This window comes from Kogia breviceps, chromosome 9, assembly GCF_026419965.1.
Source record: "Kogia breviceps isolate mKogBre1 chromosome 9, mKogBre1 haplotype 1, whole genome shotgun sequence".
Taxonomy (NCBI): domain Eukaryota; kingdom Metazoa; phylum Chordata; class Mammalia; order Artiodactyla; family Physeteridae; genus Kogia; species Kogia breviceps.
This window is the reverse complement of record NC_081318.1, coordinates 55,229,611-55,257,489: the sequence shown is the minus strand read 5'-3', so window position 1 is coordinate 55,257,489 and position 27,879 is coordinate 55,229,611. Positions and strand designations below refer to the sequence as shown.

The following is a 27,879-nucleotide window of genomic DNA, read 5'->3' as shown; positions in this document are numbered from 1 at the left end:
ATGATCATCTAATCTACAGAGTCAGGTTAACAAAGCTATTGTCATTCTACCACTCACCCTCAGCCTTTTAACTGTTTGCTTTCCTCTACCAGGAGGAAACAGAAGGTTAAGTCTGTCTCCACGATTTTCAGTCACAAATTTTCTCATTAGGTTCTGGCATGCTCAATAGATAACTCAACAGCATATGTTTACCAAAAAACAAAAGCAACATAAAGGCGTCTCTTTAATTCTCCCTTTTTATTATTTGGGCACCCAATTTGTAAGAGTAAATGAAATTTTGGAGTAAATTTCTATTAGTTGTACAGTTGTGATGATTAGGGTCATCTCATCTCACCTACAGTCCAATGAAGACTTTCCTTAATAACATCCCTGTTTGTGGATTTGGCCAGGCAGCAACTTGGATGTGGAAAATACTGCCTTACTCCAAAAAGGTAATGAACATCCTTTTCAAAGAAGTTTAAAATTTGTCATGTAGATTTCAAAACTCTGGAAAAGTATCAAAGGTGTTTTTATTGGACAGCTGCATAATAAAGGATAGAGGGTAAAAGATTTGTCAAGAATCCACACCAATTTCCACACAAATTAAGTGGAAAGACCCCTGTCACATGTATATTTCAGAAGTCTAATCTATTCCTTTTGGATTACTGCTACATTTCTTATGAAATTAGTCACTTTTTATGATGTGTTTGTCAAAACCCCTTTGGATTTATCAGGATGGCATATGTTGGCTGGATTAATTGTTGCTTCCATCTCAAAAACCTCAGTATTTAGAAGTAAGAATATAAATGCGAAGGATGAAAAAATTAGTGAAAGGCTGTGCATACTGTGATCAACCATGTGACAAAAGTGAAGGGATTATTAGCTACATAATAGTTACTTTATTCTAGCTTTCCCTTTGTATCTTCTTTTGGCTATTTTATTTGGAATCTTTAAACACATTTGTTACAAGTCAGTATAACAAGATAGGCAAACACCAGTTAGCCATTCAATGGTCTTTTTCATCATCTAAACCACGGTTCCACAAACTATGGCTCACAAACCAAATCTGGCCCTCTCATGTTTTTGTAAATAAAATTTTATTGGAACACAGTCACATACATTCGATTATGTATTGTCTATGGCTGATTTTACATGACAGTAAAGTTGAGTAGACCAGAAGACCCCCAAAGCCTAAAACATTTACTATCTGGTCCTTTAAAAGAAAGTTTGCCAATTCCTGACCGAAACTGTTCCATCTCCTAGTGTTCTAGGAGAAGTTTTATTCTCTGGCGACAACCTTCTACTTCACCACTCTCTGTCCCATTAGATCTGCTTTTTTCTACTTCTCCAAGACAACCATTTTTCAATTACCTTCTTTTCTTAATAAATCTACCATCTTCTGTTTGCATATTTTTCCCTTCTTGGTCACCATCACAATTAATTCTATTCCAAAATTTATTTAACCCAGAAATAAAGCCGGTCACATATGGCTCAATCTCTGCATAGGGTCAAATAATAATAATAATAATAATAATAATAATAATAATAATAGTAATGATTTCAACAACAATGGAAAGGTATAACTGAAAGAAATGTTAATATTCACTTCGGTTGTAAAGAAAATGCTAAAGTGGAGAGAGAGGAGTGTGCTCTTAACGAGTAGTAGAACATTTCAAATCCTATCTTCCTAGCATCCCTATTCTCAATATTCTCCCAAATGAATAACAGCTGCTGTGGTAGATGCCTGGACTTCCCTTTCCAGAAGAAGGCACTGATTCCTCCAGCTGCCAGGCTCTCTTTGATAATTGCCCTCAGTCAAAGGGAGCTGCCGCACTCACAGTTAAGTCTCCTTTTGGAGAGTATCCCACATCTAACGATAGTTGATATGAAGGCTTGGGCCCCTTTGCCTCAATTAGGGAGGCCATTTAGGTTCCAGAACTCTCCATTAAATTTACTGAGGGCTCTGTTGTGACTATATGACAATTCAATTATTACCCCTGCCCAAGTCTGCTTCTCTCTCTCTCTCTTATATGTGTTATTCCTAAGAGCATTCTCCAATAAATCTTGCAGGCAAAGCTCTGCCTTGGAGCCCACTTCCCAATTTAAGATAGTTCTCCCTTCAAATACTCTTTCCCTCATGCCATTCTCATCACTCAAACAAAGCCTTCCCCGAATCCCAGTCTTTCTAGCTCTTTATTCCTCTCTCCTCACAGCCCTGTTTCCTCACAATCCTGGGTGAAAACTCTCAATAGAGTTCACTACCTTATCTTTAAATTTACTGATTAGATATGAACAAGAATAGAAAACTAGGTTCTATAATTTGTCCTAGTATATTTTTATTTCTTATTCTAAGATTTCAAAATATTGCTTTATAGAAGACATTTTGGGGCTGGAATATCAGGTCTTTTTAAAAAACGTTTCACTGTTTTATTTTTAACAGAATATGTAAATAAAAAGCATTAAAATTATAACTTTTACATTATGAATTTGAGAGTCTTTCTATGATTATTATATGGTCAACTGTATAGTAAAAGCTCTTCTGCAACACTTTCCCCCTGCAATAGCATTTTATTCAAAATGAAATGCTCTGGTACAAAAGTTGGACAGCAAGGCAGTATGAGAAGACATAATTTTTTTTAAAAAATAGTAATATCATCAAGTCCTTCTTTGGTAAGTCTGCTCTGGAAGGAAGAGATGAAGGAAGTACGGGAAAAGAAAAGACAGAAAGAAGCAAAAGAGAAAGAGGAAGAGGAAGAAAGATAGGACGGGGAGGGGAGGACAAGCAAGTTGAAACAAATCAAGAGGAAATCACTGTAATTTCATGAATTACTTTACATGGAGAAACTCTGAAGTTCTAGAATGATTATCTTTTCCAGAGAACAAATGTTTAACTTTCTGAAATTTCCAGCATTGGCACAAGTTAGAATAAACAACTCATCTTTATTATGCTTGAACTTAAAATTAAGAAAAAATGGAAACAAAAAGAATAATGTGAGGTGGGGAGAAGTTTAATATCTTTTCCAGATATTAAAATAATTTATATATCCTCCATAACTAATTATGGTGTTAGGGAATGATTAACCAGACAAACCAATGGCAGTGAATAGAATAAAAATATACTCAAATGTGTATGGAAATTTGATTTATGAAAAAAATTCCATCTCATCACTGGCATAAAGATGGGCTTTTAAAATAAATTGTGCTTGATAGCCATTTGGAAAAAGATAAAATTGGAACTGAATCTCACACCATATATCATGCTTAATACCTAATGGATCATAGAGTTCCATGTTAAAAATGAAACTATTTCAGATTATTTTCATAGGATAAATTCCTAAAAGTGACATTATTGGGATTTAAAGAGTAAAAAAAGGTTTGTGCTCTTGATTCATATTAGCAAGCTAATTTTTAGAATTCTTGTACTAATTTATACCCCCAAATGTATGACAGTTCCATTCTTATTCAAGTCTAGACAAGAATGTGTGTGATGTGTGTGTCCTATTTTTCAAATATTTAATAAAATATGTGTGTGTGTGGTATAGCTTAAGCTTTAGGAGCCCTCATTTGCCCTAGACTTTTTAAGGTTCTGGGAATATGTGTTATCAGAATCAAACATTTTTGTAAAATTAACAAAAAGAAGATTTAAAACAATTTTTATGAGGGTCTCAAAATTTCATAAGCTCAGGTCGCACAACACATAAATCAACTCCTGACAACTTTATTAGTTTGAACTGTATGAAATTGTATGTCACAAATGGACAAATCTAGAAATTCATCTGATTCAACCAATACACATAATTTTGGTGACTCATAAGGGGAAAAAAATCTCTAATAACAGAATTACCAGGTCAAAGAGTACCCAAAAAATGTTTTAATAGACACTGTCAGATTGCCTTTTTAAAAGTTTGTATAGATACCCAATCCCTCCAACAGCAAATAAATGCACACATTTCCCTCATAACAGTGGGTGTTAACCAGCGTGACTACATGTTCTCATTTGAGCAAGATACTCCTGGTTTATAACTTTTCTCCCAGAATAATTATTAATAGTACCCACTTTTACTCTCAAAATGGTCCCAGTTTGGATGATAGATGGTCATCCTAGTGTCACTGATCTTTTAAACTCTAATTTCTCTCTGGAGATCATTCTGGCCTCTAGGGGGCCTGAAGGCTTCTGGGAGTTACCTGCATTCTCCTTCCTCTCCTTCTTTATTCACCTGTACTGACAACTTCAGGAGCCATACAATTATGGAGGATGCCTCTAGCTAGGGTCTTCCTTTCTGTGTAGGTGGATGTAGGAAGTGGCAATAAAAGTATGTCTGTGTGTTTACCCTGTTGAAAGTCAAGCACCTGTGCATGCACACAACATTCATATACACACGCGCACACACATACACAAAGCCAAATTAGTCATTGTTTTCATACAAGTGATAGTCTCCAGCTGTTCACCATCAACCATGCCAGAGATACAGGCAAGAGGGCCCTAGCACTGGAGGAGGGGTTGGGCAGGGTGACCTTCATATGCCACCAAGGGCTGAGATTCTGTACTCCAGTAACGATTAACATCTATTAAGAATTTACTGAGTGTCAGGGAAATTCTAAAAATTTTGCCCATAAAATCTCATTTTGTACCTCAGAGCTACCCACTGATTGATTCACTATTACTGGAGAATATTAACGAATGAGTAAAGTAAGACACAGACAGGTTAAGTTAGCTGTCCAATGTGACATACTTAGTAAATGAACCCCAGATTTTAACTAAGGTAGCCTGACTGAGGAGCTGTTATAGCTCCATTTTCTGCTGCCTTCTATTACATGTGTCAGGCATTGAATATTAGTTTACATTTTACAGATTTATTTCCACTTACTTTCTTAATGATTCTGATTACATTTCTGAAAAGTTACATAATAGGAGGGAGGGAAGTCATGCAGAAAATTCATGCAATATAATTTGAAAGCTTACCATTGAAGAAACTTCCTTCTTCTCTCTCTGGATGATCTAGCTTTTCAGTTATCTCTTCATTATATACTATGAGAAGAGAGAATCAATTTACTTTTTCAAAGTCTTTCTAAGAAAAGTCAGTGATGATTTACCTAATTTTTAAAAAATGCTTAATATAAAATATTTAGAAATAATCATATGATTTCTATTCTGATACTGCAATATTACTGCTATTTTAATATTTAGGGCTCAAATGACTTAAGGTATTATCAACTTGGGTATGAGTTTAACAAAGAGGAAAAGGCCAAACTTTTGGTGGTGACCACAAGACTAGTTGTCTCTGCTGACAGAAAACCTGTGGATGCTCAATGAATCCCCAATCCCTTCAAATCATCTTCTGAATTCATTTTCTAGAGAAGTTTGGACCAAGGACCAAGAGGGGCGATATTACTATCACTCCAGGAGAATAACTCTGTGGGTGAGAGGCATCGTGGTCAAATGTGCATAGTGTATGACGTTTTTCAGGTTCCATATTTTCTTCTTGCACAAGTCAGAAGTCTGTTTATTCTGTGTCTCGAATAAACACTCATAAGACTACCACATGCAGTTAGGGTATCAGTAACCTCCCAATTTGTAAGTCTAAAGGACACTCATACATTCAGACCCTCCTTTCTTGATCTCTATGACACCACGCTTCCACTTTCCATCTTCTCAATTCCTTTTGAAGAATCTTGTTTCCTTTATTCAACCTTTTAATATAGCTATCCCTTGGGCTTGAGATTTTTCTCCTGGGTGGAAAATAATCCTGCTTTCTGAATTTGATTACATTTTATTCCCTACAATGAATCTAGTGTAACTAACTGTTCTCAATCTGTGAATAGATAACGGTTTCTATCTGAAATGAATAAATATCCAACCCTGTGCTCTTTTCAAAGCATTTCTCCTGGTTCACTTTGCTGTGGAATTGAACATGGAGGGAGACAAGTTGGACAAGTTGCAGAGGACACATCGTCCTCTGCAGCCCTCTGGTGTGATTTCAATTCTAGGAAGCGGCAATCACCCTGTACTTCAGTTCCTCTCCTCAAATAGCTTTTTGAAACAGTTTGTGATCCTGTTACCATCAAAACAATTTCTACGTAACAAGATCTAGAAGTTAGCAAGAAGTATGTACACGCTTGACAGTTCATCCTTGCCCCTACAAGGTTTACCCTGCTTCTCATTCAGATTTAGTATCATGTCCCAGAGGCCCAGAGCAGCACAATAATATGGATGTCCCCGATGTTATTTTTAATGGAAATTATAAAGGACCTTGCAGTACCCTTTCATCAGCCGATACTTTATGGTTCAATTACCCAGGTGAACAGGGGGCTATGGTTCTGACTTCAGTTGGGGTCCTAGGATCTAGGCCTGGGCGGAAGAGTGTGAGGACCTGCCCAGAGCTGTGCATGTTGAGCTGAACGGAGCTAAGATCTGAGTTCTGGGTAAGCAGGAGCCTTGTAAGTACGGGAAGGTTTAAAGAATCAAGCCGAAAAGAGTGGAGAGAGGGTCAGTCAACTAGGTAGGATGAATTGATGTGGGAAAAGTCTTCAAGGATTCCTTAAAGCAAAGTGAAACTTTTGTTGAGTTGCTTTTGTGGAGTGGGAGTTGGGGTAACTGGGAAAGGTATTAATATCCAATTTAGGTTGGAAATTTTAAACTCTTCTGTATCAATATTATGGTTTTTACCCATCCTACACTAGCTATTGAGGTTATAAGAATGTGTTTTAGAAATGAGAACTGTGTTTCCTACTCGTACTTTAATTTTGATGCCTGGGAAAAGTAAGAGGAAGACTTCCAGCTGTGAGTTACTGAAAGAGTCTGGGGCACTTCATCAAACAAATTATAATACTTGCCAGGAGCAGTCCCACGAGGAATGTAAGTTGTGTGTGGTCTTCCAGCAATATAGACTTGAATTCTGTTCAAAAGGATGGTAAACTTAGAGTTAGTGAGGCTTATTTTCAGAATAAAGTTATAATTGGAATTATCTTATTAGACTACATTTATGTAAGTTTTTATTACCATTGCTTTATTACGTTAAGTTCTCCTTTTATTTATCCACCAGGAAAATTAAAGTGCTTGATTAAGAATACAGTAATACAATTAAAATAAATGAAATATCATTTGAAATATCAATAAGTTAGCAATAGAATTAACAATTGCTTGTTTACATCTCTGTGTCTTCTCTTAGTAAGATGTAAGCTCCACGAAGGCAACGATTTATCTTTCTTGTTATAATTATGTCCCTAGTGACAACCACACTACTTAAGGCATAATAAAAACTCAGTAAATATTTACTAAAATAGATAAGAGTCAAAGGAGGCAGTGAGTACAGGAGCGGTTAAACATTTATGTTCTCTAACACTTGGAAATTTAAAAAGTGCTTTAACTTAAAATCATATCTGCTAAATAACAAGACTATTAGATCAGATGTAGTAATCAATCTTCTTTTTTTTTTATGGCCCACGGGCCCAGCCACTCTGCGGCATGTGGGATCTTCCTGGACCGGGGCACGAACCCATGTCCCCTGCATCAGCAGGCAGACTCCCAACCACTGCACCACCAGGGAAGCCCATCAATCTTTTGATGCCCCATTAGTCATTCATTTTCTTAATGAAATATGGATGTTTCTGGAACCCAAGCAGCATCTTTGGATTATGAAGTACAAGAAGTCCTTAATAAGACAAATTCCTCTAATAGAATGCAGATCTCATGGAATTAACAAGGCCTAGGAGATCTCTAGAAGAAATCAAAAAGGAAGAGATAGCAGATGAATAGCAGAGCAAAACCAGAACTGAGGGCAGTTGTTGGCCCATATTTGCAGAGAAGCTTCAAAGTTTTCCTTCTAAACTGCAGAAACTTCAGTGATGGATATTTGCTCAGGTCCCTATTCTCTTCTGGGAATAATTAGCCACTTTACTAATAAGCAGTATGCAAAAAAGTGATGACACTTACAAGAGACCAGGATCCTGGGGTGGGGGTGGGGGAATATACATATATATATAAAGCAACATGTTTGTCACAGACTCTTGCCACATATGTAATGTACCCTTACTGGTTCTTCCTTCTGGGTATATATTTTTTCCAAGATGTAAAGAATAAGGAATTATCTTCCATCTTACTCTTTCTTTTATCTTTATATGTTAATAAGAAAAGGATATAAGGTCTCATATCCAGAAAAATACAAACTCCTAGACAAAGAAGTGGTCTTAAGTAAGCAAACAGAACATTTGGCCAACACTTATCTTTTCATACAGGCACATTTTACTTACAGATGGGCCTATTAAAGTGCCTCTGCCTTATCTATGGATCCTTCTATCTTGTCTCTGGGTCCTTCTGGAAAAAGGTATACAATTTAAAGAAAGAAAATAATACTGTGTTGGCCTGAAGGAGAATGAAGAAAAACAAACTTCTCAACGTGTATGGACTATGGAAATATTTTCCATACCTCTGTGAACTCCTTTTGAAAAAGTTACTTGAGAATATACTCCAGCAAAAGGGGAAAAAAAAAATGAATCCAAAATAAAGGAAGATATGGGATCCAAAAATTTCTTCTCAGTAGACCAGTGAAGAGAAATTAATTTTTGTAAATTATAACAGGAAGTCACAGGACTTTTAAAAGAATATCTATAAGAAGACAATGAATATATTTTACCAAATACTAGATGAGTAATCACAGTGATAGGAATAAAGATACAGGTGTCCTGTGTCCTTCTTGACAAGAAATAATGAAGGTAACTAAAACTCTAGGAAATGCAAAACTGTATAGGAAAGTCACAATGTAAACATGAAACAAGCTGAAATGTATCATGACTTTGAGAAATGGAGAGTAAGGAAAGAGACTCTATTTGATCTTAACACTAGGTAATTCCCTTTCAAGTAATGTAGGTTAGTGACATAGAATTACCTTTCCTATTTCCACTTCAGTTGTTTTCTAAACAATATTTACACAATCATAATATGTTTTATTATTTTACTAGTTTAAGACATTTTAGATTCAAACTATAGAGTAAGCATTTCAAGATATAAATATAGTTACAGAACAGAATGTAAATATTATACGCTTGACAAGGTCAACTGAGTGCAAAAACTTACAGAATTTAGGAGCTAGAGAGAGAAGAGGACAGGTGGAAGGAAATACAGGGTTCCAAATTTTCTTATCTTAAATAATGGGAGGAGTATTGATGGATAGAGAAACAGAGGACTAAATGGATTACTCAAAGTCAAAAAGACAATCAACAGAAGAAAGATTAGGCATCTTAAGAGCTAGTAATGAACAACAATAGTTACAATTCAAAAATAGCAAAATAATAATATCCCTTAACCGCAAAATAACAAAAAAATATGGATAGTGCAAGACAAATTTTTCAGCTTTCATGATGGGGAGTTGATAGATAACATGTAAAGTTAAGAAATCATGAAAAGGAGATAAAACCATATTGTTCAAATACACAGTGGTAGCCAAAAAAAAGAACTACAAATAGAATCATATTAAAAGAACTATTTTTGGAGAGGAGGTGTCAGAGGTGGAGTGGGGACTGGGAAAAATAAACTTTTTTTTTTAATAAGCTAGGAGTTAATTTTTAAAATATTTATTTATTTATTTTTGGCTGCGTCAGGTCTTAGTTGAGGCACGTGGGATATGCAGCATGCGGGATCTTTTGTTGCGGCATGCAGGCTTCTCTCTAGTTATGGCACGCAGGCTCAGTAGTTGCGGCGTGCAGGCTCTCTAGTTGTGGCATGCGGGCTCCAGAGCATGCAGGCGCAGGCTCTCTAGTTGTGGCACGCAGGCTTAGTTGCCCCGCGGCATGTGGGATCCTAGTTCCCCAACCAGGGATTGAACCCGCGTGCCCGGCATTGGAAGGTGGATTCTTAACCACTGGACCACCAGGAAAGTCCCAGAATAAACTTTTTGTTTTACAATTTTCTGTACCTTTTGAAAAAAGTTTCCTTATCATATGGATGCATATACTATTTTTATTACATAAAAAAGGTAAAACATTTCCTGATTACTAGCTTAGCATTCTCTTCAATGATACTATCCTAAAGTGCATTCTTACTAAGGATAAAAGGAACACACGTCTGCAGGTAATATTGATAGATGAAGCATTGACAAATGAACACTATAATCAATATTGCAATGAGTAGAAGCATCAGGAATCCAAATATGTCAACTGAAATGTATGAAAAGAAAAGAAATATATTTTAAGCTAACAGAAGGTTAATAATTTCTCATAGTTTCATCATTCCTAATATCAGGCAGTCTGATTCTTAAATACAAATTCACCGGTCATTATTAAAAATGATACAGTAACATACATCATATGCTCCAACAAAACTACTCTTAACGCAATAATCACTAACATTTGAAAATAATCTAGGTTGCTAAAAGGAGGAAACATTTAATGTCCTTTATCTCCAGATTGGTAAACTATTAGGCCACAGGCTTATTTTTTCCTTTATTTTGTCTCTAGACTCATTCCAGGCCATATCTCAACAGAAAGAATAGATCTCTCAGGTTGCTGTTTCTATGAAGATAAAATAGTAGGTAGCAGAGGATGGTTTGTTGTTTGAGTTTCAGCAGTTCCTTATCAAAAAGGCAGCCAACGCTTGCTGGGAAAGCAGATTTCCAGCACACCTGTAAACTGTATCCCCTCTCAATACTATTTAACTTATCAGCCTGGTGTACCTGTAAAATGAAACTAGAAGGGCAGAAGATGAAGTAGGAGACTAGGGTTCCCCATTCATACTAAATACATGAAGTGTCACTTGCCATATATAAGTTCTTTGCTACAACTATGATTTAAATTTACCTGATGGTACCTGAAGAAAACATGGATTTGTGAGCAAAATTTATATTTTTTTCACTTCAATTTTTTTAAAAAACCAAAAATACAACATTACAGATATAAAATTAAAGATTCTTTGATGATTGAGATGAGTTCAGTCCCAGGGAGTCATTGTTCTGAATGTCAGTTCTCAGTATTGAACACATTAGCTGAGGAAATATAAGTTATCAATAATGCTATTGGGCTCAATATGTCCTCAGGACTAGCTTACAAGAAACTCCTGGAGTTCCTAAAACAACTTAAGAATACAAACCTCCCTTTACTGGGCTATGGTTATTGTACATCAGAGTACTTTAGAGATGAAATTTAAAGTATTTAACAATTGGTATGGTAAGGCACCCACAAATTAGAATGAATATTGACCTAGTTTGAACCAACACTGGTTGGAAACAATCAGTATCAGTCTGTATCAGAGGAAACACCAATGAATAGACTTGCTATATTTTAATAAAGCAAATATAATAATTTATAATTCTTCAATTGTAGCAAATCACTAGTTTGCAAATCAATTGTAAAAAGTACATAAAATTCAAATAAGGACAACTCACTGTGACAGTTCAACCAAAATATAGAACTGAAATGACACCCAAAATATGGAAAACAAATTTTTCTGCAAGCCCTTTCTTCACTGCACCAAAAACACTGTATTTGAAAGAAAAAAAATAAAAGCAGTGTCCAAGTATAATAACCACAATCCCAGTAAGTTTCTAGTACTAGTTCAATAAGTATTCAATATATAACAGCCATCATCATCATTTTATTATTATTATTTGTAGTTGATGCTGTTGGTGGTCTTCTCCTTTACCAGATCCACTTTACCAGGCCCATGCACACAAACCTAGCTGCAATGAGTGCTGACTGCCAACGGCTCAAGCTGCCCTTCTTCTTGCATTGTCCTCGTGGATAAGGACCATCTTGCCTGTAAGGTTACTTCCACCTCTGTCAGGAACTGACGGGTATATGGGGTTCCAAACAATGGACACCCTTGCCTCAAGGCAGGCACAACTCTGCTATGTAACTTTTTGCCCCAGGGCTGCCCATGGTTCAGGCCAAGTGTAGGCTTTAGCTGAGATCACATCTTTGCTTGGCTCTTGTCCCTTAGTTTTTCTGAGTCCCTTACTCCTTCATAGAATTTTGCTGAACAGCAGTCACTCAAGAAATCACATGTACCTGAATCCCTTTCTCAGGCTCTGTAGTTAGAGAACTAAATCTAAGACATTATTTCACAAAGTAGTAATAATGACTTCAGAAGATAGGGTGTTTTTCATTGTTGTTGTTTGTTTTTTCCCTCTCTCTTTCTAACACTCTTTCCCATTCCCCTTGTCTGCAGCATTCACACTTTCCTCTGGGGATTCCTCTTCTGTTACATGTGGGCCTGGTGGTGCTGTCAACCAGCCTTGCTTTACCCCCTTTCCCCTTTTTGCTCACTGGTGGCCAGATGATCATGTGGAAATAGGAAAATTGAATTCTAAGTCTCTTGCTGAAGTAAGCAAAAGCAAGGTACAATGGTGGCAACCACCGTGGAAGATAAGACTAGAACCTGTAAGAGTAAAAAAAATGAGGACAGAGTGGTAAAAATGGCTGTCACTTACATAGGGCCTACCATGTGACAGGCACCATTCTGAGCCCTTTATATATATTAACTCATTTCATCCTCATGACAACCCTGTAAGCTAGGTACTGTTATATCTACTTTATAGAGGAGGATAATAAGGCACAGAGCAGTCAAATGACTCACATAAGGTCACATACCTAGTAAATAGGGAAGCTTAGGTTCTAATGTAATCAATTTGGTTCTTTGCTGATAACCGATCCTATAACACTGATCCCAGACCCCTCCCAATCACTTCTTGCTGTATATCCTGAGACCAGCAGGATATACATTCCATTGTAAAAAGTCACCACTTAGACACTGCCTAAGAGTAAGAGATATATCACAGGCCAAATTTTGTTTCATGTTAACCAAGATCAAAGGGCAAATGAAGGCAAATTTAAGATTGAAGTCATTTTGGCTAAATGGGTCCTGTCCTCTTAGACTGTTGCTTAAAGACTGGAACTTCAAAGTCAAAGTCTACAGTCAAGGATTACAGCCCAGAGACTTCAGGCCTTGATTATTAGATCTCAGAGTTTTTAGGAATCAAGTTCATGCCATCTAGCAGGGTTTTAAGGGAGATGAACTGCCAGAAAAAACCTGAACCTGTCAGAGAGGAGCTTGTGGTCACTTAGCGCTAAGCTGATTCCCTGGCCTTGATAACCAGGTTCACAGCACATGAGCGCCTAAAGCAGTGCAGTTCCTAGAAGAGACATTCTTCCCTGTGCCTTTCTCTGATAGAAGCTCAGAGAACAACGGAAAAGGGAGCTCCTTCGCAGGTTAAGCCTGGGGCAGCCAGATTGGTGACCAATAACTCACTGCTTGGCCAGGGAAACTCAACAGAGCATCTGCACACCACGTACATCTCTCTGACATTCCAAAGTTATAGCTGGGGGGCAATAACTGACAATGACTCTGGGTAAGTACAATTTTACTTGAGGGTTGGTTGCATTAATTAACAGGAGCATTTTTTTAAATGTAGGGATGGGGAAAATAGAATGTGTACTTCCTGAAAGGTCAAAGGGTGAAACACAGTAGCCTAAGGTAGTTTATTTTTTTACTCTCTGTCTGCCCAGATTGTGTCACCATCCTTCTTCCTCTGGTAACCCACACCCTCTTACCTTTTCGGACCTATTCCCCACCTTTATGTGGGTCTGCAGCTATCAGTCAGCTATGCTCCACCACTTTCCTCCTCCTGGAATCACCTGACCCAGGCAATGGCACTCAGATTAGCCCATCCCTCTGGCTCAGTAACTAGTGCTGGACTGGACATAAGACCCAAACAGGGTCAATCAGAATCTTCTGTGGAATTGTATACAGGCATTGGGAGAGGTCTGCTGGGAGCCTGCCTCTTCCCCAGCTATATGGAAAATGTTCATTTGCCATAGAAGAAAATGAGGTCAATACCCAGAATGAGGCAGAGCTGGGAGATGAAAAGAGAGAGAGGAAATGGGAATAACATCCTTTAAGACTCAGCTGTGCATGATGTCAAGGCCACCCTGGCCTTACCAGTTTTGTGAGTTAATAAATTCTCTTTTTTAATAAAGTAGTTTGAGTTGGGTGTCTGTCAGTTACCTCAAAAAGATTTGACCAATTCCTTTTTTATTTTTTTAAGATTTTTTTTTTACGTGGACCATTTTTAAAGTCCTTATTGAAATTGTTACAATATTGCTTCTGTTTTATGGTTTTTTGCCTGGAGGCATGTGGGATCTTAGCTCCCCATCCAAGGATCGAACCTGCACCCCCTGCACTGGAAGGTGAAGTCTTAACCACTGGACCACCAAGAAAGTCCCTGACTAATTCCTTAACTAAGGCTAAAAAGTCTTCAAAGAGAAGAACTTCAAATTAACAAGAGGAACAGTAGAATATATTCAACATCTCTAAATTAGTAATGCATAATTTAAGACAAATTACATGAATTTTTTTCTTGTAGCTAAGGAAGATGACCCATATAAATACAAAGCCATGCCAACCTCAGACCCTTAAGAGAGTGAGAAGTGAGAAGTCAGCTAACAGACTTTAGAATGATGGTTAATATCATTAAAATGAAAAAATGCAGAAAGGGGGAAGGTACATAGTAATGTTTAATGGTTTGTTAACATTGTATAAACTAAATGGTTTAATACTTATACTGGCCAAAAATATTAAATAAGTGTTATTGTGCAAAGAGGGATTTTAAAGTAGTGGACATAGAGAGGATAAAAAGAGCATTTACTAATTATTTATGGGCAAATGCTAATGGAGGTTAGGTTACATTGATATATAAAGCATTGTTTTCTAGAGGTTGAAAATTTAACTGGCAGGTACAATATTTCCACTCTATAAAAAACAAATGTTTCTAAATGGAAGAATATCAGAATTTCAAAAGGAGTGGATGTAATGTAAATGTAATAGGAGTTCATAGCGAAAGTACTCACTTCTAGTTGATTGGATAAGATTTCTTTCAGAGAATAGGAAGAATTTGTCTGAGCTTTGAAGAAAAGGTAAAATCTGTGCAGGAAGGAAGGGCTTTAGACACAGAAGCTATGGTAGAATAAAGAACAGGATTTCACTGTGGCAGGAGTGAAATCCGTCGTCATGAAATTTTGTGGAATTATTTGGAAAGTTAAATTTTTCTCAGATTGTGATGGGTTTTGAGCCAGACTAAAGAGTGTGTTTTTCCTTTTCTTTTTTTTTAAATTGAAGTATAATTTTCTAGAAGCAAGTACATGTTTGCACTAAATTTTTCCTTTGTTTATTTCTAGATTCTCAAGGAACGGTTCGAAATGCAGAAATACTTCTTAATAACCACTATTAGTCATTCCTACTATTAAAAAATTGTGTAAAACAAAGTTTGGCATATCTTTTAGACTACATCTGTAAACTGTGTGACTTTATAACATTCCCAAGACAATTTCCTCACATAAAAGTCAACTTATTTTATTATTTTCTGTGCACAATTGACAATTTTTCCACACAGTACATGCTACAAAAAAAATTAAGTACAAAAATATAAATACAAAGCCTATTTACTGCTCAACTTTATATAAAATGTGTTTCATTAAGTCATTCCTGTTTCATGGCAAATGTATCCATACCCTGAGCATTTTCCTTTATTATTTTCATATGTCTAGACACTTTCTCATTGATACCAGTTAAATCCTAACTCCTTACTTTCTCCTGTTACTCAGAAAAATATGAAATAGTATCATCCAACTTTGATTAGTCAAGTAAGTTCTAAAAAATAACTTTCCTCTCCTAAACTAACTCCCTGATCCCAACCAGGCATCTAAAGCTACGCACTTGAATCAAATTGGGCTAATCCCACACTACACTCATTGATCCAGGGAGAAGGAATCTGAACAAGTCAGCCCAATCAGAATCCTCCTTCCACGATTTACAGATTGGAACTTGAGGGTTAGGGGTAGTGTGGAGCCTCTGTCTCCAACTTTTCAAAAATTTTAACAGGATTGTCTTTATGTACTTATAAAAGTGACACATGTTCAATATAAGAAATAAGTATACATAAAAAAAGAAAAATCAGCTGAAATTCCACCATCCAGAGAAATTCTGATGCTTCATCTTACTTTAAACAAATTATTTCCATGATCTAAACTTGGATTTTGCCATCATTCCAAATGACTGCAACCATGAAATCTTAAATACCAATATTCTAGTCTCTGACTAGAATCTTCTTTCCTTTCCTCACTTGTTTGCCTTTTGACATGACTCAGACCTTCACTTTTCTTGACCTTTCCATTGTTTTCCAAATCTGTTTGCCCCTCATGGCCTCATTCCCTTCTCTTTAACCTGAACTTCATGTCAGCGAATGACCCGATCTGGGTCCATCTCAGAGATTTAGACTGAGTATTTGTATAATTAACCAGCAATCTTTCTTATAGTCTTTCTTGCTGTTACTGAAGCCAATGAGGGACAGCTGACCTACATGACAATGTGCTACATGAAGAAATAGGTTCTTTTCTTCTTTTACTCTGTTCCTGACTAGCTATTTCCACAGCATTCTCAGGACCAGATTCTTCCTATACCCTCTTAAAGACCTGATTTTTTTGTGTATTTTTCTCTCTAGCCACTTCCTTTCTCTTGATTATATTTTCATAATTTCTGCAGCATCATTCTCTCCTAGTTCTCTTGGAACATCTCTGGCCATTCCTTTTTTTTTTGGTGGTAGGCGGGCCTCTCACTGTTGTGGTCTCTCCCTTTGCGGAGCACAGGCTCCAGACGCGCAGGCTCAGCAGCCATGGCTCACGGGCCCATCCGCTCTGCGGCATGTGGGATCTTCCCGGACCAGGGCACGAACCCGTGTCCCCTGCATCGGCAGGCGGATTCTCAACCACTGCACCACCAGGGAACCCCTGGCCATTGCTTTTTGAGTTTCCTGACTAGTTCCATTCCCTCGATCAATGTCTAAAATGTTGCTATTACATAAAATTCCATCCTGTTCCTCTTCTCTTCTTCCATGAGGGATCACAATTTCAAACACCTAGAGATGCCAGGCATCAACATATATTATACCAGATATCAAAACAAAAACTTTCTTTTTGATTGGCATTGCAAAGAATTAATTAATAATCTTAAAAAAATAGAACAACTGAATCAGACAAGCTGATTCTAAAGTTTATCTGGAATTAAAAATTTTTGATGAACAGCTAAGAGAAAAATTGGGGGGGAAGATAACAAGATTTCATATATTACTATTCTCTATATTACATCCTTACATTTACTTTGTTGATTTCTGATATAGGCATGTAAAATGAGTCCATATGGCTTTTAATTTGTTAAATGTTCTTTTTATTTCTATCACTTTTGACTGCATCTATTTCAAAACTATGTTGTTGGGTGAACAAGGTTTCATAATATGTCATCTTCATGTATTGTGCTGTACATCGGTATGGGATATCGCTTATTCGTCTACTTAAAAGATTTTTTATTTAAATTTGATGTATCTAACATTGTTACACTTGCTTTATTTTTCATTAGCATTTGCAAGGTATATATTATTCCATCAATTTATTCTTTGTTGCTTTATTTCCTCTAGTCACACCCTGAAGTCACACCTGTTTCTGTTTCTATATGAGCGGTTCCTTAAAAATTTTTGAGAAATATATTTTATATTCTTCTTTCTATCATTGCTTAATCAGGATCTACATTCTCTACCTATATAAGGATCCTAATATGCTTTAACTTTCTTCCATTCCCTTCCCACACCGCTCCCCAGGTAGAAATCATCTGGAATTTTAATTATTATTAAATGGTTATCAATTATTATTAGACTGTTAATGTATTTAAGTTGCTATTGACTGTAATCAATCATTTATAAAAGTTTTACTGGTTTCTTTGCTTACTACTCTTTCTTGAATCCCACATTTCCCCTTATTTTATATTCGTTTTGCTGAATAATATCCACGAGCACACCTTTCTCAGAAAGGGTCTGTGAGTGACAGAAATCACTCTGATTATATATAACATAGGGAACTTAGTACTGGGAATCAGGTATGCAGGTGATAGAAGAGATTGAGAAATCTACCAGGGGAAAGACAATGAAGACCCACCTCCCCCCAGATATCAGCACACGCTAGGCTAGAGGGCAGAGGAAGGAGGCAGCTACCAGAGTCCAATATAATAAGTATATGTAGAGTCTGCATGACAAATATTCTTGGTGTGTTCACCATTACAGAAATAAACAAATGCGTACTACAGAAATAAAGAGAAAACCTGGAAGCCTTGCCTCATGTTCAAATTACTTAGCCTTCATTTCCTTGGAGAAATCTGCCTTTTCATCTCATTCTGATATCTTGACTTCGAGATATGTTTCACTGAATCTATTTCTCATTTGGTGGTTCTCTAGCTCAGCACTTGTGGGGAAATTTTCATCTGCTCCTTGAGTTATGTTTTCTTCTAGGACAGATTAGCTGTTTTTCTGCAAGGGAGCATATACGCCATCATTTATTCTGTTAGCTATGCAGTGTTTGCATAGGTTCTATATTGTCTATTTTCATCTTACTAATGATTAGATAGTTCTGTTCAGACCTTCTATTTGTGTTGAAACAGTAGAAGTGACATTTTGACCACCTTACCATTGTCCTTGAAATTTTTTTTCTGACAAACAACAGTTTTACTGTATTTTATGCTCTATTCACTTGGTTGTTCTCAGTATTTGACAAAGGGAGAGGACTCAGGTTAGTCTCTGCCAGACTTTGTTAGAATATCTGGGCTCTACACTCTCTTCTGAGGTTTTATCATTTTCCACTGCCAAGGTTCACTCTAGCTAATTGGAGATATATCCTATTTCCATACAGGGAATATTTCTGGATTGTAGATCTGCCCCTAAATCCAGTTTGTAGCCCAGGAACTTGTGTTTCCATCAGAGTCAGATCCACTGTTCAGTTTCTCTGTTTTTCTTATTTCTCCTCTGAAACCATTTCTCTGTAGATCTTCAGAACAGGTGAAGAATAGGACACCCACTCAATTTGCATCTCTCTAGATCTGGAAGTACTAATGAAAATTCTTGGAATTAATGACTCAGTCATTTCTAAGGGATGATGGTGGCATCTGGAGTGTTACCATGCTGTGCTATTCTATTTTGATCTAGAATCTTCTATTTCTTTCCTAGCTTGCCACTTGCTTTTTAGGCCATAACCCTTTGTTTTCTGGTTGCTCCCAGTAAGAGAATTTCTCTACATTTTAGTATTTTTAAAATGCATTCATTATGTATTGAAAAAGAAGATTCTTAACCCAAAGTTCCAAGAGCAAACTACAACTTCTTGGGATATTGCTTATTAAGCTCTCAAATGTGAATGAAACATCAGGGTTAAAAGCCCTGTAAATCAAAGCAACCCGCTTAGTAGGGGATCTCACTTGATGTGGGATCATTAACAAAGTCCTGTGGGTTGCCCGTGGGAAAGGTCTATCACTCAGACCACCAGCAGGGATGTAGGTGGAGATCTCAGTGAAAGATTAGAATCTCTTTTGCAGTTTTGGAAGTGAAAGAATCATAATGTCTAAGAAACCATATCCTTATAAAATAGGAAGGTTGAGTGCAAGTTCAAAGGGGAAATTACCCCAGGCCAGGAAACAAACACTCAGGAGAGGCCCAGGACAGGCTGACCAGGCTTTCCCTCCCAAAGGGAAGCTGTTTCCTCAAAAACACTGACTGGGTTCGTCAGCCCTAGAATCAAGCTAGCTAGAAGACCAGACTATGTTATCCATGATTCTTGATTTATTTTGTTTCCTCTCTTTTTGTTCTTCCTCAACATTTTAACAAGGTTGTTTTGAAAAATTCTAGTATGACTCCAGTTTGTTAGGGAACAAAGGGAGTGATTTGTTTCTATGTTTGGCCTATGTTTTTAGGCACTTTTCCTGGGAAGAACATGGCAAGGATGGTATGAGAACATTGTTCCTCTTGAAGTACGTATGGGAATGATTGAGAGGTTAAATGAGAGAAAAATGTATGGGAAAGATAAAACCAAAGGAAACAAGCCAGATCTTTTGATTCAGCCTCTCCCCATCCTCCACCCTCTCAAAGGAGAGTCTCATTTCAGTGCAAAGCTAAGAGCTTTGGGTTTGGTTCTAGGAAGGAAGACACTCACAGATACTATCTTTTTGACTCTGAAAACCAGAAAGCGGTAATTATTCTGTCTTAGAGTCTTCATAAAAATGGCAGTCTTGGCTTTACAGGGCATTTTCCAAGTAGTACAAGTCCTGTCCTTAATCTATCTATACAATTCCAGTTTAGGATACTGAAAACCTTATCTCCAGGTTCATGAATTTAACTCAGTACAACTTTTAATGTTTCAGAATTTCTTCAGCTGGGGAGGGGAACCAAAGAAAGTCTCCAAATTATTTCTTAAGATAAGACCCAAATTAGGTACTTTATTAACTAAGACCGTACAACACTAAGAAAGACTAGCTATGGCCATTGAGTGGGGTCCGATTAGAACAAAACCCAACACCTTATTCACAGCACAAAGCTGTGCTATAGGTCATGCAAAACGCGGGGGTGGGGAACATGCTTTCCACATTCAAAACTGTTTTAATCCACTTTTCACACTTCAGATAAAGCAAATGAATTTGAGTCCAATTTAATTGGATTTCACCAAAAACGTTAAGATCCTTTAAAACTGTCTTCCCGCCAACACCAAAAGGCAACTTTAGAGATGAAAATCTCAGCCTGCCAGCGTGGCACAACCGGTGGGAAATACAACAGCGGTGGCACGCCTGGGGCAGCAGCCTCTGGGCTCAGGATGGCTTACCATCATCCACAGATTTTGGTCTGTGCTTGTTCTTGTGTCTGGAGACTTGGGAGAAACTATTCTCTGAGAAGCTGATAAACAGTTGGACGAGAAAGAGGGAGAAGAATACTGGCAGGAGGAATTGACTCCACGACTGCGGCCGGCACGTGGCTCCTCGGCCCCGGGTTCCGCCAGTTGCCGGCCAGTGGGACCCCGGTGGGCACCAGGTACCGAGCTGGACCCGCGGACCCACTCATGGACTGTGACCTGTCCCAATCCCAGCCCCTTCCGAGGCAGCCCCTTCCGAGCCCTGGACCCCAGCACAATTCGCAGAATTTTAGTACCCCTCATGTTCCGGCCAGAACACGGAATGTTTGTAATGCAACCCTGGTCCGCGCTGGCCTCGGGCTCGCGAGGGCCCTGAACACCGCCTACAGTTTGTCCACTGGTCTGGATGGAGGTCTATTTCCCTCCAAAGCCCACAGCTTTTCCCTGCTTTGCCGTTGCTTTTGAAGAAGGCCTGGATTCTAATTTCCACCATTCAATAGCTGGAAAGCAGTAGCAGCTTTCTGCGCCGCTTTCCTCAGATGTAAGGGAACCTACCATCCACCACGCCCCATGGGAGTTATTGTGCGATTGATAAGTGATGAGGTCCTGAAACTCACAACTCTCTCAATACTTGATCTTGTCTTTGACTAGTATGTGGCCCTGTGGCATGCTCTAATGTAGTTTCCCAAAATATGGTGTATTTTAAGTGGTATGCAGATGAGTATCTTTTATTTTCACAGTTATGGATTTATTTTTAATGTGTATGGGGAAAAATATAACTAGTAGTTATAGTGATATAATGGCAACAATATATGCTTTTCTTTTAAAGTAAATCTATGTAAAAATGTCAGGTTTCAGAAATATAAATAGTAGCATAATTTAAAGGGTAAGGCAAAATTGTGAAGATGGTTCCAGAATGACTGAAATTTGAGCAATACTGTCTCATTGTGGAGGGGGTATGGAACGGAGGAACAGGGCATAGAGGTTTGTCCTTGTCCAGGATCTAACTTGGTTTGTTTTTTAAGGCTGAATGATGGACTTGTCCCATGGCACCCTTGACATATTGATCTAGACTGAACCCTGAGGACTAAGGATCCAGTACTGACAATAAAGATGGTCAAGGGGAAGATGTACAGAGTCCCTTGTACATCTGTACAGATGTACAAGCCTTTTCCTTGCCTCTTTGTAATGCAGAAGACAGACAGAGCTATAATATGAAAAGTGCTCTTATAAACTGACAAAAGGACAAAAAGAAAAACAATAGTCATTTCAGAAGAAGAAACATGTTCCTGCTGATCCTTTTGGACACTGTATCAGACTGTCCTTGGAATCAAATTCTTCTATCATCTAAGTCAATGATTCCCCTTTTGCTTAAGCTAGTTTGAGTTATGTTTTCTGTCTCTTTGAGTATTCCTCAACAGCAACATATCAAGACTCCTCATAGGGGGACTTCCCTGGTGGTTAAGAATCTGCCTGCCAACACAGGGGACACAGGTTCAAGCCCTGGTCCAGGAAGATCCCACATGCCACGGAGCAACTAAGCCGGTGTGCCATAACTACTGAGCCTGCACTCTAGAGCCCGCGAGTCACAACTACTGAAGCCCGTGTGCCACAACTACTGAAGCCTGCGCACCTAGGGCCCGTGCTCCGCAACAAGAGAAGCCACCACAATGAGAAGCCCGTGCACCGCAACGAAGAGTAGCCCCCGCTCGCTACAACCAGAGAAGAACCCGTGCACAGCAACATTTTTAAAAGAAAAAAAAAAAAAGACCCCTCATAGGAAGGAAAAATGGTGATAACATGTTTGTGATAATCGTTCTTAAGCGAAGTCCCTGTTCTCCTTCCTGGCGCTGATGTAAATATCTGCAATGAGGGAAGGAATATGTAAGTCTACAAACCCTGTGTATAAAGCTCGGTCTACCATAACAAAATACTAGACTGGTGGCCTAAACAACAGTTAATTTCTCACATTTCTGGAAGCTGGAAGCCCAAGCCACGGGCAACTGATTCAACCTCCAGCCTCTCTCTTCTTGGGGGTTGGGGGTAGGGGAGTAGGGGGAGGGGATGACTGGTACTCAGCCCCCATCCTTAGATGGGGGCTCCAAAAGCACCTCATCAACATAACAAAAGACACCTTTATCACTGTCCTCACTTAGGAAATTTCAAGGGATTGACTGAAGTACAGTTGATTTCCAATAGTATGTTAGTTTCAGGGATACAACATAGTGAGTATTTTTATAGATTATACTCCATTAAAACTTGAGTATTTTTATAGATTACACTCCATTAAAACTTATCAGAAAATAATGGCTGTAGGAAATTCCAAAGGGTTTTAGGAGCTCTGTGCCAGAAATGGGATGAGGACCAAATATATATTTCTTATTATAAATCACAGTAACACAAGAGCCAACAGACTCAAGAACAATGCACAGCCCTAAAAGACTGACATGACTGCTAATGCCATCTGTTGGTGGCAACAGAAATGACATGTTTATAGTCTGGATAATAGCTTTGCTCAGATCTATCAAAGTGTATACATTGAACATTTGAAGGTAAAGGAACGTCTATATCATCTTTCTTGACCTTCTGTATTTCGTTCTGTGTCAATCAAGGGCCCAGGAAGACTAATTGAAGGGAATTCAATGAAGAAGTAACAAAAACAAATAAAGGATGGTGGAGCACCCTGGGACGTCACAGGGAAGCTATTACCAGAGAGGCTGATATCCAGAGAGAACTGAAGAGAGGCTACCTGACAGGAGCTGTGGCCATAAGGTAGAGAAAATTCAGTTTGGCTGAGCAGTGAGAATAAATACTCTGACCCCTCTTTTCTCCTACTATCTAGGTTCTCAAAGTCAAAGAGGTAAAGAAACTAAGGGAATGCAAACTATAGAGGTCAGGGCAGGGCAGAGAAGGGTGGAGAACAGATTTGGAAGGTTGGCTGGTGAATAATCCGTACCTTTCCTTCACAAAATAAATAGCCCTCTCCTCTGATATATATTTATACACAAATATGTATTTGTACATAAAATCGCCTTGTATTTGTATATAAAATCACCTTGTGTTATGGATACTCATTTTATGTGTTTGGCTCCCTATACTAAACCAAGGTTGAATTCTTACGTGTTTCATTCATGGTGTTAAGTACTCCATTATAGAAAGAACTCATAAATAGATGAGTGAATACTTATTGTCTGTCCCCATGGCTTAAAATTTTGCTGGGGGAAAAAAGGCAAACTTACCCTATTTTATGTTATATCTTAATGCCCAGTGAATTCCATCTGGCTCCTAAGTATAATAAAGACATCAATAACACAAACAGGGGCTTTCCTGGTGGCGCAGTGGTTAAGAATCCGCCTGCCAATGCAGGGGACACGGGTTCGAGCCCTGGTCCGGGAAGATCTCACATGCCACGGAGCAACTAAGCCTGTGCACCACAACTACTGAGCCTGCGCTCTAGAGCCCACGAACCACAACTACTGATGCCTGTGTACCACAACTACTGAAGCCTGTGCGCCTAGAGCCTGTGCTCCACAATAAGAGAAGCCACTGCAATGAGAAGCCTGTGCACTGCAACGAAGAGTAGCCCCTGCTCGCCACAACTAGAGAAAGCCCGCATGCAGCAACAAAGACCCAATGCAGGCAAAAATAAATAAATAAATTTATTTATTATTTTTAAATTTTACTTAATTTATTTTTTTATACAGCAGGTTCTTATTAGTCATCCATTTTATACACATCAGTGTATACATGTCAATCCCAATCGCCAAATTCATCACACCACATCCCCACCCCCCTGAGGCTTTCCCCCCTCGGTGTCCATAAGTTTGTTCTCTACATCTGTGTCTCCATTTCTGCCCTGCAAACTGGTTCATCTGTACCATTTTTCTAGGTTCCACATATATGCGTTAATATACTATATTTGTTTTTCTCTTTCTGACTTACTTCACTCTGTATAACAGTCTGTAGATCCAACCACGTCTCAACACATGACCCAATTTCGTTCCTTTTTATGGCTGAGTAATATTCCATTGTATATATGTATCACAACTTCTTTATCCATTCGTCTGTCGATGGGCATTTAGGTTGCTTCCATGACCTGGCTATTGTAAATAGTGCTGCAATGAACATTGGGGTGCATATATCTTTTTGAATTATGGTTTTCTCTGGGTATATGCCCAGTAGTGGGATTGCTGGATCATACGGTAATTCTATTTTTAGCTTTTTAAGGAATCTCCATACTGTTCTCCATAGTGGCTGTATCAACTTAAATTCCCACAAACAGTGCAAGAGGGTTCCCTTGTCTCCACACCCTCTCCAGCATTTGTTGCTTGTAGATTTTCTGAGGATGCCCATTCTAACTGGAGTGAGGTGATACCTCATTGTAGTTTTGATTTGCATTTCTCTAATAATTAGTGATGTTGAGCAGCTTTTCATGTGCTTCTTGGGCATGTGTATGTCTTCTTTGGAGAAATGTCTATTTAGGTCTTCTGCCCATTTTTGGATTGGGTTGTTTGTTTTTTTAATATTGAGCTGCATGGGCTGTTTATATATTTTGGAGATTAATCCTTTGTCCATTGATTTGTTTGCAAATATTTTCTCCCATTCTGAGGGTTGTCTTTTCAATTTGTTTGAACTTGTAAATTTATAAATTTATTTTAAAAAAAAGAATCAGTCATGGCTATATACTAGCAATTTAAAAAAAAAATAACACAAACAGGATAATTTTTCCTGACTGCTGGCTATAAGTGTACATGAGAAACAAATTCAAATAGCAGAATCTAAGAGATTTTCCACCACAATTTAGCTTTTAAAAATTAAATTTGCAATATTAAAAAAAATAAGACTAGCTCACTTATCTTTGTTTTTGGCTTTGAAAGTCCACACTTTTATTTTTTATTTGTTTAATTTAATTGTTAAATTGTTTAACAATTTAAATTGTTTAATTTTTTTTTATATTGGAGTATAGTTGATTTACAATGTTGTGTTAGTTTCAGGTGTACAGCAAAGTGATTCAGTTATACATATATCCATTCTTTTTTCATATACTTTTCCCATATAGGTTATTAATGGAAGTGAATTGAGTTTATCTCCAATAGAAACACTAAAGTCAAAATTTATAGCATTTGAATGTTGTCTAACAGCTGAACTTTAATAACTAAACGGCCTGTTGAAGGCAAGCAGATGAAAAGTCCCCAGGATACTACAGATTAATTAGTGAGTACTGTTAAACCTGGTGTCTATGCCCCTTTCCCCCAAACACATAGAGAAATTATGTTTTGGTGACCGATGTTCTTTTGTTCAGGCCATTATACCTGCGGACCACTGAGCTGTAAACGTTGCCCGATATGACGTTTAAGACAGACATGCAACTGTACTCATCACTTGCTGTCTAATTACTACAGTTGGCTTAATGACAGGGTTGCCATCAATATTTCAGTAGTACTGCAGTAATAGAGCAGATAGTTCTCCAAATGTCACATTCTTTTTTATGTGCCCAACCAGGGGAAAGAAAGCATGGTGGGGATTGATTTCTTGGTATTTTGTTGTTATAGAAAAAAGGAATGTTTATAATCTATTAGACATTTCTGAGGGCACGTATAACATGAAAAGGGCATTTCAATGGAAAATGTACATTCTGGTTGGTCATTGTTGTTAAGTGCATTGTTCAGCAAATGTTCCGCGATATTGAGTTTCAGGCATCAGTTGAATTGTATTATGGTGAAATTTGTGATTAAGGTAAGCTAACTCAAAATGACAAGCCAAGGGCTTTTAAAACCCACATTTCAATGAAATCTGGCAGCACAAAAACAGCTGCTCTAAGTCTGCTCCTCTAATATTTCAAAGGAAGAATAGCAATGGATTTCTGATACCATATGTGCCAACTGCAGAAATTCTAGAACAGCCTGAGAGACCCTGGGTGAAAGGTCACACTCTGCATTATACAGATGGCACATTTAATTATTAAAGAGCAATTTTAATCATTTAATCATTTCAAGTCCTGAAATGAAAGGTCTTCTCGGATACCTCAAAGATTGTTGCAACCTAAACTCTGCTGTCAAACTTCTATGGAACCAGTAAGAAGCATATGTGATTTCATATCCTAACTTGATTTACATTCTCATGTGAGTTGAATTTGTTTTGCAGGATCTAAAAGACATTTCTCAGAAAAAAAGAAAAACAACTGAAGGTCATGTCTTTGGCAGAGAATTTACCTACCCCTAGCAGGAAAATTAAATCTAAATCCTTGCTTCAGACTTAACTCAGGCTCAGATTCCTCAGGAGGATGGCTGAATGGCCCCTTCTTTCAGCAGATTGTTTGCAGTTCTGCTGGAAATTTTTGCATCTAGCCTCGAAAAATTTTTCAGAAAAATCTCCTTAGCTTTTGTTCATATCGTTGCATATCTGGTATCAATGTTCCGTAAATGTTAGGCCCTCCTCTCATCCTCTCATCAAATGCGTGCACGCACAGGTTTGCATGCATACATTGGAATTTAAGGTTATGTGACTTGGCAAGAACCATGGAATAAAATCAAGGATAATTCCACCAATCTATAAAGGCAAAATGAAATGCAAATCTTAGAATTAGCATGTCCATTAGATAAAGAAAATGATACTATTACTGAACCAATAATAATAGCAAATATTTATTGATTATTTATTATGTGTCAGGCACTGTCCTAAGCTCTTTACATGTTAAAACCATAACAGTTTGATGGAAAGGTGTTATAATTATCTCTATTTTACAAATGAGGAAACAGGCACAGATAGGTTAAGATGTCTATAAGGTCATATGGCTGGTAAATGGTGGAGCCAGGATGCCAAACCGGGCCACTGAAATTTCAAAACCCATGAGTCTGTCAATCCTCTCCAGTTAAAGACCACCAGGAACACATCTGTAGTTGAACAAGTTGGGTTTATTTCTTATTACAGAGAGGGAGGATGCACAGTATGGGGGAACATGGGGTATCTCAGTGAATGTGTGTTTAAAAGGACTTATTAAAGGATTTGGCCTTGGGAAGAGCTTAAGGAAGCAGGATTTTTCTCTGGATTGGATGCTATCAGGAAATGGGGGTAATGCTATGATTGGGTATCTTAATAAATCTTATGTAGAAAGGAGTTTAGAGAGCTGTAAGTGGTAAAGCAGCAGCAGTCACTCATATTAGCCAAGATAGGGGCACAGAAGGTCACCCAGAAAATAGGTAGAGG

At 37.9% G+C, this 27,879-nt stretch overlaps 1 protein-coding gene across 1 annotated transcript in view; it reads right to left on the bottom strand.

Annotated features, from left to right (window-relative positions):
* The window catches only part of PTTG1IP2 (PTTG1IP family member 2), a 59,852-nt gene extending 38,876 nt beyond the window's left edge, over positions 1-20,976 (bottom strand). Inside the window, exons 1-7 of the mRNA XM_059073979.2 lie at positions 20,857-20,976; positions 20,647-20,779; positions 13,333-13,406; positions 11,355-11,448; positions 10,038-10,131; positions 6,814-6,875; positions 4,943-5,008 (exon numbers count right to left, since the gene is read on the bottom strand). Coding sequence (XP_058929962.2) covers positions 4,943-5,008; positions 6,814-6,875; positions 10,038-10,131; positions 11,355-11,448; positions 13,333-13,406; positions 20,647-20,779; positions 20,857-20,976 — 643 coding nt within the window. The remainder of the gene's footprint in view (positions 1-4,942; positions 5,009-6,813; positions 6,876-10,037; positions 10,132-11,354; positions 11,449-13,332; positions 13,407-20,646; positions 20,780-20,856) is intronic.
* Positions 20,977-27,879: the final 6,903 nt, after the last annotated feature.